The sequence below is a fragment of the Talpa europaea genome (genome assembly GCF_964194135.1).
Source record: "Talpa europaea genome assembly, chromosome: 7".
Classification (NCBI taxonomy): Eukaryota; Metazoa; Chordata; class Mammalia; order Eulipotyphla; family Talpidae; genus Talpa; species Talpa europaea.
This window is the reverse complement of record NC_140074.1, coordinates 135,797,164-135,811,662: the sequence shown is the minus strand read 5'-3', so window position 1 is coordinate 135,811,662 and position 14,499 is coordinate 135,797,164. Positions and strand designations below refer to the sequence as shown.

General features: G+C 63.2%; 1 protein-coding gene across 1 annotated transcript in view; it reads right to left on the bottom strand.

Moving 5' to 3' along the window:
- RNF213 (ring finger protein 213) overlaps window positions 1-14,499 on the bottom strand; it is a gene marked incomplete at both ends in the record, with an annotated part of 60,035 nt that overhangs the window by 30,308 nt on the left and 15,228 nt on the right. The window contains 14 exons of the mRNA XM_084238104.1: window positions 83-1,232; window positions 1,589-1,753; window positions 1,833-1,973; window positions 2,519-2,736; window positions 3,346-3,511; window positions 4,484-5,073; window positions 5,703-5,852; window positions 5,979-6,152; window positions 6,448-6,628; window positions 9,009-9,131; window positions 10,388-10,477; window positions 11,163-11,330; window positions 13,045-13,198; window positions 14,250-14,305. Of these exons, the coding sequence (XP_084094230.1) occupies window positions 83-1,232; window positions 1,589-1,753; window positions 1,833-1,973; window positions 2,519-2,736; window positions 3,346-3,511; window positions 4,484-5,073; window positions 5,703-5,852; window positions 5,979-6,152; window positions 6,448-6,628; window positions 9,009-9,131; window positions 10,388-10,477; window positions 11,163-11,330; window positions 13,045-13,198; window positions 14,250-14,305 (3,526 nt within the window). The remainder of the gene's footprint in view (window positions 1-82; window positions 1,233-1,588; window positions 1,754-1,832; window positions 1,974-2,518; window positions 2,737-3,345; window positions 3,512-4,483; window positions 5,074-5,702; window positions 5,853-5,978; window positions 6,153-6,447; window positions 6,629-9,008; window positions 9,132-10,387; window positions 10,478-11,162; window positions 11,331-13,044; window positions 13,199-14,249; window positions 14,306-14,499) is intronic.

Here is a 14,499-nt window from a genome sequence, read left to right as displayed (position 1 = left end):
CACCTGCGGGAGGGCTTTCCAGAGGCCTGGCTGACAGGGCCTGGGGACACAGGGGGCCTGCCTGCCCCACAGCAATCATTACCAACGCCTGCTCTTTCCGAGGCCACGATCCCGACGCACGCCTGGTCTTGGAACACAGCCCCTGCCGCCGGGGCCTGAGTCGGGGCCTGGAGATGGTGCAGCAGGTAGGCCTGGATGGCCTCCAGGGGTTGCTGGGGAGTGACCAGGACCTTGTGCTGGCTGAAGGCGGAGGGTAGACCGCAGTGCTCCCGCTCAGAGTCGCAGACCAGCACCAGCTGGTAGTCCTCGCGGCGGGGCCGGGAGCTCAGGTGCCGGAGCAGCTCCTCAGCCTGGCAGCCCACCTCATAGCTGAGCCGGTCGGCGAATAGCAGGCTGTAGAGCCGGCGGCCGCGGGCACCAGGGGCCAGGCAGCGGCGCAGGAGCAGCGCCACCTCCTCGAACGTGGTGCCTGGGCCACAGAGCAGCACCTCGTCGTAGCTGGGCAGTGGCTGCTCTGGGCTCTGCATGTAGATGGCCAGGGTGGCCGGCAGCACCTCAGCCTGGGGGCAGACCACAAGGTTGGGCTGGCCGCCCTGCAGGCCCTTGGGCAGCTGTCGCTCCACCAGAGGCCCAGCCGCCTCAGCCAGGCGAGCCAGACAGCGGCCGAGGCTGTCCAGGTCCAGGTAGGCGGGCAGGAAGGTGCCCATGCACTGCATAGACTGCTCCAGGAACACCCTCAGACTGCCCACCAGGCTGGGCTCGGAGGTCACCAGTGCCTGCAGCTCCCCCAGCTCCCGCCTCTGCTGCCTGGCGGCCTGGCTCTTGGCTCCCCTGCAGGCGTCCGCCACATCCCTGGGGGTGCAGCCGCCCTTGAGGAAGGACAGCATGGTGAGAGCGGCCTTGCTGGGGACCCCCTCCCCGAGCTCCACGCTCAGGTACACCAGCTGCTCGGCCGTGTAGTAGTTCAGGTAGATGTGCTCGGCCCGCGCCTGGGCCACGGAGCCCTGCCAGTGCGCCAGGAAGGCCTCCAGCTCCCTGCAGACGTCCATCAGCAGGCCAGCCAGTGGCCCGCGCCCCGCCAGCTGCTTCACTGGCCCCAAGTGGAAGTCCATGATGATGGAGCCCTCCTGGGGGGCGCAGATCACCCGGGCCGCCCAGGACCTGAACAGCATGTTCCCGGCCGAGTAGAGGTCGATGAAGGCCTGCACCAGGTTCTGCACACCACAGAAAACCTGTGGACGGGCCAGGGGAGACACCGTGTGAGGCCTGTGTCCATGACAGCATGCGGGTGGGCCAGGAGGACGGGATACGCCCCCACGCCCCTGAGCCTGCCCCAGTCATGGGCACCATGCCTGGAGCAAACTGTGGGAGGGGCCGTGGCCATGCAGGCGAAACCCGGGCTGCAGCGACCCTGTGCCTGGGACGGGCTGCTACGTCGTCAGTGTCCTGCCGGGTCACTGAGGAGGGCTCCGGCTGACCACCTCGCCCACAGCACAGGCTTTAAGAAGGAGCGAGCACTGGGGCGCGCTGCCCGTGGACGCCAGGTGTCAGTGCGGCCCCCACATGCCTCAGAAGCACTGGCTCTCACCTCGGAGAAGGCCTCGACTTCCGTGGCGCTGCGCTCTCTCTTGCCGGACATCAGCATGAGCTTGTTGAGCAGCTCCTTCAGCTCCTCCAGGGAGTAGCGCCGCTCCTGCCCGGGGTCCCTGTGGCTCTCGGGAAGCAGCAGGTGCAGGACCGCGTCTGGGGAGATCTGGGAACAGCTCGCGCTTAGGGGGTGTTCTCTGTTGGTGACCCCAGCCTGGAGTGCCCTGGCGGCCTGCGGGGCTCACCTTTTGGCCACGTGGGGGGGCCTGGATCACGTAGACGCCCTTGCTATTGATGGTGGTGGCCAGGGACAGGGAGGACAGCTCCACGGACCCGTGGCTCTCCCTCACCGTCTGCAGCCACTCCAGGTTCCTGGCGGAGTCCCGCTGTGGACAGGAGAGGAGGCCGTGGCCATGGTCGTCTTCCTCCTGGCACCTGCCACCTCCCTCCCCGCCCCCTGCACAGCCACCTCCTCCTGCCGCCCCACTAGCCCTCCCCCGGGGCATCCACCCCCAGGGCAGGCCTCCCTCCGCAGCTGTGACCCAAGTGCCCTGCTCAGTCCCCGTGTGGGCTGCTGTGCTGCAAGGGGCTGGTCCCGGCCCCACCGCCCAGCCCTGCCAGTGCAGGAGGCACCCGGCTGAGACTCGGGAGGACAGATGGTGGCCAGGCCAGGCCCAGCCCGGGGGAAGGCCTCGCGTCTGCGGGAGCCCAGCTGGGAGAGGTGCTCAGAACTGGGGTGCCGTGGAACCCCTCGTCCTTGAGGTCCTTTGGGGGCCCCAAGCACAGCCAGGAGAACCAAGGAAGAGCTGCCGCCTCAGCTCCTGGCTGTGCCACCTGCCCTGTGTGCCTGCGGCCGCTGGCCCTCACCCCCAGAGGCCCTGGGCCGGGGTTATCAAACGCCGTTGGCACCGGGGCCAGGAACACACCCTACCAGTTTACTGGGCAGGTGCTGGTCATTTTCCAGAGCCTTCCACAGCTCTCCCAGGTACTCCATGAACTCGCGGAAGCCGGCGGTGATGGGGAGGTCGTAGAGCAGCGAGGCGCAGCCCTGCACGGCGTCGTGGAAGCAGGCCACGCGGTCCACGTCCATGTCGTTCTCGCCCGCCAAGATGGAGGCCAGGTCCACGAACACCTTCAGCTCCGTGATGCCTGCGGGGGCGGCAGTGAGCAGGGCCCCGGGACGAGAGCCCGGCCGGAGCCGCAGGCGGCGGCTGAGCAGGCCCACGGGGTTTAGCCTTGTCCCCACACATCTCCCTTTCACTCAAGGTGAAACAGGCGTGGTGGAGAGCAGCCACGTCAGGAACGGAGTCAACTCTCTCCAGGCAACTCCCTTGCCAACGGGTGTCAGGGTGACCCCAGGGTGGGAAGGTGGAAAAACCCGCTGCCCGCAGGCCTGCCCACCCAGCCCCTCCCTCCGTGAGCGGACGTCAAGGCCCTTGGCTGGCACAGAGATGCCGCCAGCCGGGACATGGGGACACAGGCTCGTGGGCAAATGCTGTCCCCGTCACCCATGAGGATCAGGCAGAGGAAAGAACCAAAGGGAACAAGGTCTTCAAGAAGCCGCCCGCCCAGTCGCTGCCCAGCGTGTGGGGCCGGGGAGTGGTCAAGGAAAGCCTTCCCACGCCAGGATGTGACAAGTATTGTCAGCCCACAGTCTGCAGCTGTGCATAAGCTAATCAAGAAGGCAGCGCTCCCCTGTCCTCCACACAGCATGCCGCCCGGGGGACCCCCACCCCCACAGCCTCAGGATGGGCGCACCTCTGAGAGCCTTCTGGGCCCAGCAGATGAACTCCCGCCGCCTGGCCAGCTCCTCTAGGAACTCGAGCCGGGCCCCGGAGATGTCCTGCAGGAGCTTCCTGGCCTTGATAAGCTGCCGGCTGATCCGGCCCAGTTTTTCATGGCAAAACTCCTTGAAGTTGTCCGTCTGCAAGAAGAGACTCCCCTGCAGACCAGAACCAGCTCCACCCTGGAGGCTGAGCAGCGACACGCTCTGAAGCTCCCCACGACCCAGATGCTGCCCCACCACGCCAGTGATGGCCACGCCTGTACCGACGCGCCATGGAGCCGCTGCCACGGGAGCCTGCCAGGAAGGGGTTCTTGTTTGTGTATTTTAAAGAAAGGGAGGTCCGGGAGCCTCTCTGGTGGCCCAGGGGTTAAGCACAGCACTATGGAGCTGTCCGCAGCCTCTGCAGCACGAGTTTGATCCCCGGCCAGGGAGCAACCCACATGGCGCTGCAGACCTCTCCTGTCTCCCCGCTGCTCCCCTCAGCAGTGGGTTTCAGTGGATCCGCCTGTTCTGCTCCCCACTCTGTCTCTGGGGAATCCTCTTGCCCCCCGCATCTCTGGCCTGTACTCCAGTTCTTGTTCACATAAATAAATAAATCTCAGGGGGAAACAAAAGAAACAAAGGTCCAAGCCCAGGCAGGACAGCTGCCGGATCCCAGCTAAGCGCATGGGCCCAGGTGTGCACATGCCTGACCGGGGCACGCAGGTGCCCGATGGGCTCTCCAGGCCAGCACAAGGGCGGCTCCCTGTGCACGCGTCCATGGGGCTTACGGCTCCCGCCAGCCCCAGCGTGGGAGTGGACGACACAGAGCCCGGCCACAATTTAATGGGGTCAGACACCTTCTCGCAAATATCGGACGCCACAAGAGGGTCGCGGGCCTGCCCCAAATGCTCGGCGCTCGTCACGACCCAGGAAACACCCAGCCAGAAGCAGTCGTGGTATTTATAACGAAGCCCTTGGCACCCTAGGCACCGGGTAAAATCCCTACGAGAATTCCTGGCAGAAGCTGTAAATCACCCAACCAGCATTTCAGAACCAGAAAGCCACGGGTCCCCGGGAGTATGAGCTGGGGTTCCGGCCCCACCCAGGGGTCTCTGCCAAATCACTTACAAAGTTTAACAACATTTGGAGAACGCTGAAGTCACCGGTGAGGCCCAAATTCTCTTTGACCGTCAAGATGGCCCTGGCGGACTCGGCCGCCAGGTGCAGGCGGTGGTATTCCTGGATCTGCTGCACACGCTCTGGGATCCAGTCCCCCGGGTCCCCGGCGCTCAGGCGGCACATGAGCTGGAGCTCATGGGTCAGGTCGTTGTATCTGTCCACAAAGTCCTTGAAGATGTTATCGATGTCCTCGAAGGTGACCTCTCCCGACTCCACATTCTCGTACACCTCCATGAAGGAACGGAAGCAAGGAGAAAACACGTTCTCTTGGACCTCCTCGAGCAGGACAACAGGCCTCGTGGACACGTCCCCGGGCGAGCCGTGTGCCACCGCCTCCTCCCGCCAGAAGGCCTGGAAGACGAGGCTGTCCCGGAGCAGGTGCATAGTGCGGGCCATCTCCCGCAGCTGGGGGCTCAGGCTGTAGAGCCGCGTGCCCTGCGGCTCAGAGGACGCGCCCGGCGCACCCACCGCCATGACGTCGCTTAGTCTTTGACTCGCGAGGTCTTCCAGATGTCTGTTTTCAATGTCTCCAAAATCCACTTTTGAAACCAAAAAAAAAAAAAAAAGAATGTCAGCGCCAAACCAGCCGTCAGCAAACGCTGCCTTTACTTCCCTAGACGGGCTCGTGCGCCGACGCCCAGACAGACGGGCACTTCGGGCGGAGAGGACACAGCTGGGAAGCGTCCACCCGCGCCCCTGCCACCCGGTGCCGGGACAGGCCGCTCCTAGAGCCGGAGGAGAACGCGGGATGGAAGGGGCCTGGGGCTGCGGCCCCGGGGCTCCTGAAGTCTCCAACTGACTGTGTCACCAGGACACAAACAGCTGTCAGAGTCGGGAACCGGACCTGAGATCAGCATATCAAAAGCAAAGCCTAGGACAAGACGGACACTGACGCTACAGAGAACCTAGGCTGTCTCCAGGGTGCCCGACAGTCAGCATGGCCGTCAGTCCAGCGGGGCCAAGGGCCAGCTCCGAGGTTCCTGGGCATGGCGGGGCGGGGGGTCTTGACGGGGGCTCTAGGCAGAGGCCTGCCCGCTGCGGGACCCACAGCACTTTCTAGAACATCCTGCACTTAAAAAGCCCCCCCTTGCGGTCAGGCGCCCACGTCCTGCTGCCCCCGCTGACCGTCTCCCCACGGCTCCCGAATGCTTCCCGCCCAGGCCCTCACCTTCGAGCACGTCCTGCACCTTCCCGCACGTCTTCAGCAGACTGTCGACGTAACTCTGCTCTGTCCTGAGAAACGACAGCTCGCGGCTTCGGCCCGCCAGCACGTCCGTCATCTCACACTGCCCCCGCTGCGGCGGGAGGCTGCTTCTCTCTGAAAAAAAGAATGTCCCGGTAGAACCAGCACCACCTCGCCCCTCCCTGGCAGCCATGTCCACGCTGCGGGGCGCGGGGATAGTGCCCCCTCCTGGTCACTGAGTCACGCCCGCCGGCCACCTACTTATCTTCCAGATGTCGAGAAACTGGCCCCGGTGCCTCAGGATCAGCTCCAGCTGCCCCACGCGCACCGCCCCACTGTGGAGGTCGCTGGCCACTCTGGTGAACACGGAGTCAGCCACGTCCAGCAGCCTCCTGCTCTCCTCGGTGATGCCGGCCAGCACTTTCTCATCGCTTCCTGCGCGGGCGAAGCAGAGGGCCAGGACAGTAGGGTCACTCCTGCCCCATCTGAGGCCCGAGACGGCCAGGGACACCTCGCTGCTTGGCCCTCGTCCACATAAGCCCCAGCCCGCCCGGGCGGGTGTCCCTCCGCGCCGGCCCTGGCATCTCCCACACGGCCTCCTTGCCCACAGCGCGTCCTCCGGGCCCGCCAGCCAGGAGCACCCCCGCTCGGGTCCGCATGCGCCCGCACGGGGAGGCTCTCGGTTGCCGAGCGGGCAGGACAGGACCGAGCGGGCAGACCCGGCACGTACCGCACAACTTGAAGATGTGCTTGATGTCCGGGCCCGTGAGCAGGTGCTCGAGGACCTCCTCCTCGTCGTCCACGGCGGCCCCGCGGCGCCGGGGCCAGGCCTGGGAGACCACGGCGGACACGAGCGTGCCGAAGTGCCTCAGGTCGGAGTCGGAGAGCCCCTCCAGCACGCTGGCCTGAGACTGGGGGGCAGAGGGCGGTCTCAGCGACTTTCTTAGAGACCGGCTTGCCTTTCGATAAATCACCCACTAGGCTTTCAGAAGTCTTTGGGAATAAGTTTCCCAGCCTCAAAAAAAAGCAAGAGTAAAACACTTATTTTTCCTGGGGCATTCCCGATCCCTGGGGTCACGTGTCCCTTAGAAACGAACTCAGGGGCGGAGCCAGGCCAGCGCTCGGACGCGCCCCTCAACGCCAGCCGACTGGGCGCCCCCTGCACGGCCCGGCCCGGCCCTCCGTGTCCCAGAAGCCAACATCTAAGGCACGAGGCGCTCTGGTCCCGAGCTGCAGGCCTCCGCCGGGCTACTGCAACCACCACCCACGTTAGGACTCTCTCTGGATCCCTCCAAGACACGGGAGGCTTTGCTTCCTCACGGCCAGCGCGCTGACAAGGCGTTTCAGTTCCTAGCAACAAATGCAGCCAGGGGGGTTCCCAAGAGAGGCTTGTGGATAGAAGGACGGAAGCGCGCCTTCCCCAGCGACAGCCAAGAGGATCCCACACCGGAACCAAGTGGGCTCGCCCAGGGAGGGGAGACTGCCTCCACGATTTCCAAAATCACTTCGTGTAAGTCGGGAATAAAAATAAGATCACAGAATCTCCTCAATAGGCACAGAGAAAGCATCGGACAAAACGCAACAGCCCTTGAAGAGGAAAACACCGACCAGCGAGGACTGTCCCCGCCAGGCCCATGGAGGGCCCGGCTGACAGCGCCCTCGGGGCGACACTGAAACTCCCTCAGACCAGAACCGAGATGAGGCTGTTGGCCCGCAGCGCGCGGTTCAGCGGTTCAGCCGGCGCCGGGTCCAGCCAGGTGGTCAGACGAGGGAAAGGCAGCCGGGTGGGGAGGACGAGCCAGCCCCCCCGCCCCCAGGGACACAGAGCGGGCGGCCCCTGCCCAGGGGCCGCCAGGGCAAGCCCCCCCTTGCGGAAAAGCCCTACATGAATTGGCAGAACCTCCTCCCCAACCCTCCTCAAATGTTCTGTCCGCCCCCTTGCTGCAGGGGGCCTTGATGCCCCAGCCAGAGAAGACACCGGCAAGCAGCAAAGCTAAAGGGCCTCACACCGCGGGGCCGAAGATTCCTTGTGCCTCACCCTGTGGGGCTGAAGATTTAACATCCCTTCATTTTTGGTTCTTGGTCATAAAAGGAGAAAAATTTATTGGAAAGTACATTAGGCAATAGATGACACGCATCCGCAGACTGTAAGTACATGGCACGGGAAATTGCCTGTTTAGAAAATTAGTTATTAAACAATTTGGCCCACTTGACAATGGGGGACGATTTATTGTCCACATCTGACAAGTCATCCAGCACAACTATTATAGTAAGTCCTTCTTTTGCTTTTTTAGAAGTTTCTTAGGAAAGTTTTTAAATGAAGTTGACTGTGTTAAGGAGTTTCTAGGTAGAAAAAGCTCTGAGAGCTGAGCAGCAGCTGGTCCCCGGCTGAAGGCCATAAGAATAGAAGAGTCTTTGGATGCTGAGGCTTTGGCGGATAGGGGTGCCCTGGCGGCTCTCCACTGTCTTAGGTCATTGGCCAGCGGGAATAATAAGTTTTAGTATTAGGTTTGGTTTTTTATCTATTAACCTTGAAGGCCACCGTCTAGCTGAGACCTGCAGGAGCCAGTAGCCCATGGAAAGAAAATACACTCATTGTTTCTGCTTTGCCCATGATGATGTAATTTTTCTGATTACTAAAAATGAATAGGGCCTCCCCGGTGGCGCAGCGGTTGAGCGCTGGGTTGCGAAGCTGCCCGCGGCCTCTGCAGCGCCGGTTCAATTCCCCGGCTGCTCCCTGGCCACCGGAGGAGGGTCCCGCATGGTGCGCAGACCTCTCCTGCCGCCCGCTGCTCCCCTCAGCAGTGTCCTTCGGTCCTTCTGCCTGCTCTGCTCCCCGCTCTGGCTCTGGTGAATTCTCTCACCCTCCCGCGCTTCTGACTGTACCCAGTGCTTATATAAATAAATAAATAAATAAAATCTTAAAAAAAAATATATAAAAAAAAATAAATAAATAAAAATGAATAAATCAAGACCTGCTGAGTCTCTCGGCAGAAAATACTTGCACCCCATCCAGTGTCAGCGTCTCCTCCATCCCCTTCCCTTCAGCCCTTAACGTGTCGCCGAGGCTGTCCATCCTTTCATGAACCCCTGACACGACATTTTGCCGGAGGCTGGTCCCCGGCACCCCCTGGTGTCTTTCGCTTCGCGCCTGCCCATGCGGGGGGCTGCAATTCCCGGAGGGGGGAACCCATCGGAGCAGGACGCTGAGGGACACTTCTGGGGTCAGAACTGTCCCTCAGCCATCAGTGTGGCCCCAGCCAGCCCCTCCCCAAAGAGCCCAGCGGTCACCTGGCAGACCATGCCCACGGCCTCGAGGGCACATTTCTCAAAGCACTTGGACACGCTGTCTCCCAAGTGGGTGGTGGCGCGGTGCACGCGGCAGAACATGGTGATCTGGACATGAGGCGGCTCCTGCAAGAAGGGGGTTGGGGATCCTGGGTGCTGCACCCCGACATTCTGGGTGGACATTATGTCCACTTTCCCGTGATGTCATCGGTTCCCATTACTTTAACCATGTTCCCACCCGCGCAGAGTCCACCCACCCCCCATGAGGCCACCAGGTTCAGATTCAGCCTCCTGTCCCCTCTGCAGATAAGCACCGCCAACCGCCTGCAGGGCCAGGGCCTCTGGAGAGCAGAAGGGGCTCCTGTCCCTTGTTTCCACCTGGTCTGTTCAGCAGCAACAGTCACGCCCAATGCCCTCCTGCCAGGCTAACAGGAAAACACCCTCGTCGTCCTGAAGTCCTTAATTAAAAAAGGGCATTTTGCGCTGCTGGTGGGAGCAACCACTAGGGAGAGCTGATGGAGATTCCTCAACCTGCTAAAGATGGAGCTTCCATAGGATCCAGCAATTCCACTCCTAGGGATTTACCCACAGGACACAGAAACATCCATTCCAAAGAGCACCTGCACCCCTATGTTTACAGCAGCCCTGTTTACAATAGCTAAGCTCTGGAAACAGCCCAAATGCCCCAAAATAGATGCCTGGATCAAGAAGATGTGGGACATATACACCATGGAATATTACTCAGCATTCAAAAAAGATAAACACATGCAACTGGCAGCAACATGGATGGCGCTGGAAGGGATCATGCTCAGCGAAATAAGCCAGAAAGAAAAAGAAAAATACCGGATGGTCTCACTCATAGCAGGAGTCTAGAAAACCTAAATAAGGGACCAGGAAAAGACTAATTATAATAAAGTAAAAAATTAAAATCAACAGCAACTATAAACTAGAGACTACGGGGGGAGAAGGGAGTAGGATCAAAACAAGGGGGGTGGGAACTGCACAGGGACGATAGTCAAGATGAAAAGGCCTACATTGTGCAAAAATGAAATATGATGTAAAAAAATGTATAAAATTTTAAAAATAGTAAAAAATAAATTTAAAAAAAGGGGCATTTAGGGTTTTCTGTTTGTCAGCTTAACCAGCTCCCGTCACCAGCAGCCGCTGGGCACATTGGCCCGAGACGGGCCCACGCGGAGGCCGGCCAGTCCTCCGGCGCCTCTGGAGGGGCCTCTGGGCCAGGCGGCTGCTCCATGGGATGGAGGTAGGAGCACCGGCGCGTCCTCCGGTGCCATGACGTGCCCTGCCCCGTGCCCTCAGGCCACCCCCGTCCACTGCCTCTCACTGCAGTCTGGCACCGTCCAGCCCGCCCCGCCAGGTACCTGCTTGATCCTCCCTTCCATGTCCCTCAGCAAGGCCTCTTTCCAGCCGAGCTCCGCGGGGACGTCCATCTCCACCAGCCGCCTCCAGACCTGGGGGCACGGGCAGGGGCAGTGACGCGACAGGGAGACGCCCGCGAGACCCCAAAGACACGGCTGGTGACAGGGGCCGGGTCACGGCGAGGACCCGGGAGGCGGCGGGAGGGCCTGGGCGTCTCCAGCACGGAGCCCCAGCCAGGCCCAGCGCCCGCCCGAGCCCGGGCCAGCTCCCTGCAGCGGCACCTCCCTCCCGCTGGACCCATCCCCACCGCCCGCCCTTCCAGGCTGACCCGCCCCTCAGTTCAGGGCCCTGGCACCAGGACCACCTCCCGCCCTGCTGCCACCTGAACCTCACACAGCCTGGGCGCCGGGCCAGCGCCTCTCCCCGCAGCCGCGCCTCAGACGGGCGCCCCCGCCCTGCTCGCTGCCTGGTGGGGAGTGCGGCCTGCAGGCTGGTGCCGGCGGGGGACGGGCTGGGCGGGGGACGGCCTGGGCAGGGGATGGCCTGGGCAGGGGTCGGCCTGGGCGGGGGATGGCCTGGGCGGGGGACGGCCTGGGCGGGGGATGGCCTGGGCGGGGGACGGCCTGGGCGGGGGACGGCCTGGGCGGGGGACGGCCTGGGCAGGGGACGGCCTGGGCGGGGGACGGCCTGGGTGGGGGACGGCCTGGGTGGGGGACGGCCTGGGTGTGGAGCTGTGGAGGGGCCAGGCCCGGTAGCAGCGCTTCTCGCCGCGCTCACCTTGATCTCCTCCTCGTAGGAGAACCAGGCTGATGAGTAGCCGACGGTGTACATGCGCCGCATGAAGACTTTCCGGAGCCACGCTCTGGTGGCTTCCAGAGTCTCCCGGAAGATTGCTTCTCCTGAGTTCTCCTCCCGAGTTTCCTCTCCCCTCCCAGCTGCCGGGCCCTGTGAGGGGGAGAGAGTCAGAGCTCGGGGGACCAGCCACGCCCGCACCGACCTTCGTGGCTGAGGCTCAAACACACTGGCCTCGCGAGCAGCCTGCTCCAGCAACACGCTGTTTTTTAAGTAGAAAAGCTGGGGTGCAGGCCAGAGGTGGGGCGCGGGTGAGAGGAGTCACCAGAGACAGAGCGGGGAGCAGAACAGGCGGACTGACTGAAATCCGCTGCCGAGGGGAGCAGTGGGGAGACAGGAGAGGTCTGCTGCGGCCTGTGGGTCACTCCCTGGCCGGGGACAGAGCTCAGGCCGCAGGTGACAGCCTGAGACCGACCACGGGAGGCCCCAAAAGCACCTTATTCTCCGGCTCCTTCAAGGTTTGCTGAGAGTAGGTGGGGGAGGGAACAGTGTGGGGAGAGGCACGAAGGCCCCACGCCTGACAGGGCCCCGGACAGCAGGACACAGCCCTGGGCTGGGTGGGGAAGGACGCGCCCCCACGGCAGAGCCTCCGGCTGCGGGGACCCCAAGCCGTGGCCCTGAGGTGAAGCCCTGCTCCTCGCTCCTAGCTCCTGCCTCCTGGTCTCCACGCCGCTCCAGAGTAATCCCTTTCCCTCCGGGTCAAGGACGCAAGCTCCCTCCTCCCACCCTCCCTTCTAGAACAACCCAGAAGCTCCAGCCTGCAGTGACGCCACGCGGGGTGGTCTCGCCTGCAATGTGGCTCATCTCCTGCCCCCTCTCCCCGAGCCCGCAGGGACTGCTCTCCCGGGGGCGCAGCCTCTCTCGAAGCCCCGACGTCACCATGAGGCCCGCGCCCAGCGCCCCTCCATCCCGGGACCGCCGTAACTTCCCCTGGGGGCCCCTCCTGCGCCCGCTCCAGGGACCCTGCCCGGGGCCAGCAGAGTGGGCAGCAGGCCACGGGCCTGTGTTTGACCTGGTTCTGCACAGTGTCCTGCTGGCGCCCAGGGGAGGGTCTGGCCTCCCGGTCCCAGGTACGGTCCCCACCGCTCCGGCAGGACAGAGGGTCTCGGGGACACCCCTCCAGCACAGCCTGCCAGGCTGACAGAGGGCACGGCCCTCCGGTCTAAGCCGTGCCCAGCTCAGGAAAGGCCACCTCCCCCCTGGCACGTTTCTATCCACACGCGTCTGTGGTGTTTTAAGGAAAAACTAAGAGACTAAAGCTTACTTGATTTCTCGTTTCCATCACTGAGGTTCTGATTTGGGGAAGGTTCATGAACAAACGGTTGGTCTAAGAAAATCTCCCAGCACCTTCACCTCGCGCGGGGCCCGTGGCAAGGGGCGCCGGTGAGCGGTGTGGACGGAGCCCCGAGGCGCGGGTGCAAAAGGTGCCAGTTCAAAGATGGCAGAGGGACCCCACGGTGGGGCCACCTTGGGGAGGGGAGGGGAGCCTGGCACGGGCAGGACCAGCCAACTCCTGTGTGCGAGGGCACCGAGGCGGGGACTCCCCGGGTTGGACGTGCACTTGGGGGCCGGCCGACTGGCCTCCTGCTCCCCAGGACACCCCCGGGCACCTGCGCTGCCCCCACCTCCCTCTAGTGAGAGCCTGGGGCAGGCTCTGAAGCCCCCCACCCCCCAGAACAGAAGCGGCGGCGGCCAGGCCCCTACAGATATGGGGACAGAATCACTCAGGGCCGCTGCTGAGAATCCACCCACCTCTGCGGCCACCTGGGGCTCCAGGCCAGCCCTGGGCACGGCTGCACCCACTTACCGCGCGGGGCTCCAGGGAGGCAATCCTGCACATGAGCTCCGCGGACAGGGCGGGCAGCTCGAACCTCTTGTACTCCCATGTGATGCTGCAGACGGTTTTGTGGAACTTCTGGCACAGGGTCAGGTGGGACTGTCCCAGGGGCGCCTCGAGGACCCTGTGGCAGGGTTGGGACAATCACCAGGGCTGCCCGGGGAGTGTAGACGTCATGCCACTGCCCTCGAAGCCCACTCGTGGGCGCTGGCTGGACCCCACACGGCGTCAGACCGCCCGGGGCGTGCCACTGCGGCGGATAGTGAGTTCCGGCCGCCTGCGTCCTGGACGGTTCTGCCGAAGCGAGCGACACTCCCCAGGCTGCTCCCTCCTGTCAGCAGAGCTGGGTGAAGAGGCAGGTGAGAAGTGGCAGGTCGTGTGCCACGCATGGACCCCGCGCTCCCGCGCACCAGGTCTCACGGGCATGGGGACAGGCCTGGCTGGGAGTTGCCATCAGAGCTTAGAAGGTGGGGGGCGGGTAAGTCTAGGGGAGTCAGGGGGTCCCTGATGTCCAGGTGCGGGGGAAGGTCTGGGGGCCGTGGGGGGGACCCTGATGTCCAGGTGCAGGGGAAGGTCTGTGGGGGTCAGGGGGTCCCTGATGTCCAGGTGCAGGGGAAGGTCTGTGGGGGTCAGGGGGTCCCTGATGTCCAGGTGCAGGGGAAGGTCTGGGGGGTCAGGAGGTCCCTGATGTCCAGGTGTGGGGAAGATCTGAAGGGTTGGAAGGGGTCCTTGATGTCCAGGTGTGGGAGGAAGGTCTGGGGCAGTCAGGGGGTCCCTGATGTCCAGGTGATTGACATTAGCCAAGATATGACCCCATCCTGCAGACCCTAAGAACCACACAAGGTCACCATGGAAACGCCCCACAAAGCACCGAGACACCGGAGCCGTGCGTGCGTCTCTGTCCGGCCCCGGCGTCCTCAGGGCCACCGCACAGCGGCCGCCACACGGCAATGTCCCCCTTCTCTCCCGGGGCCTGCGCCATGACCGCCGCAGAAAGACCGAGCGTGACGGAGCCGGCCGCGGGGGGCCACGGGAAGGAGGCGGGAGAGGCGGAGGCTGGCTGTCCACAGTCGCCACATTCTCTGTCTTGAACAACAGAGGGCGGCCGTGGACGGGAGAGGAGAGGTGGGTCTGGGCCGGCCAGCCCGGGGCGGCAGGCGGGCGCCCCCACTTACTGGCCCCGGTAGATGTCCAGGAGGTGCAGCAGCATCCTCAGAATCTTCTCGATAGTCTGAGTGGAGAAAGAGCGGAGAGGGGACCTCACGATGGAGCCACTCTGCCCCACAGAGCCAGGCTGGCGAGCCCACTCCAGGCTGACCTCCGTTTCTCTCTGCGAAATGTTTTAAATGCTCCAAGACTAACCTTCCCTCTTTCACGAATAAAATTCAGGACTTAAAATTTTTGGTTCATTTTTCAGGATTTCAA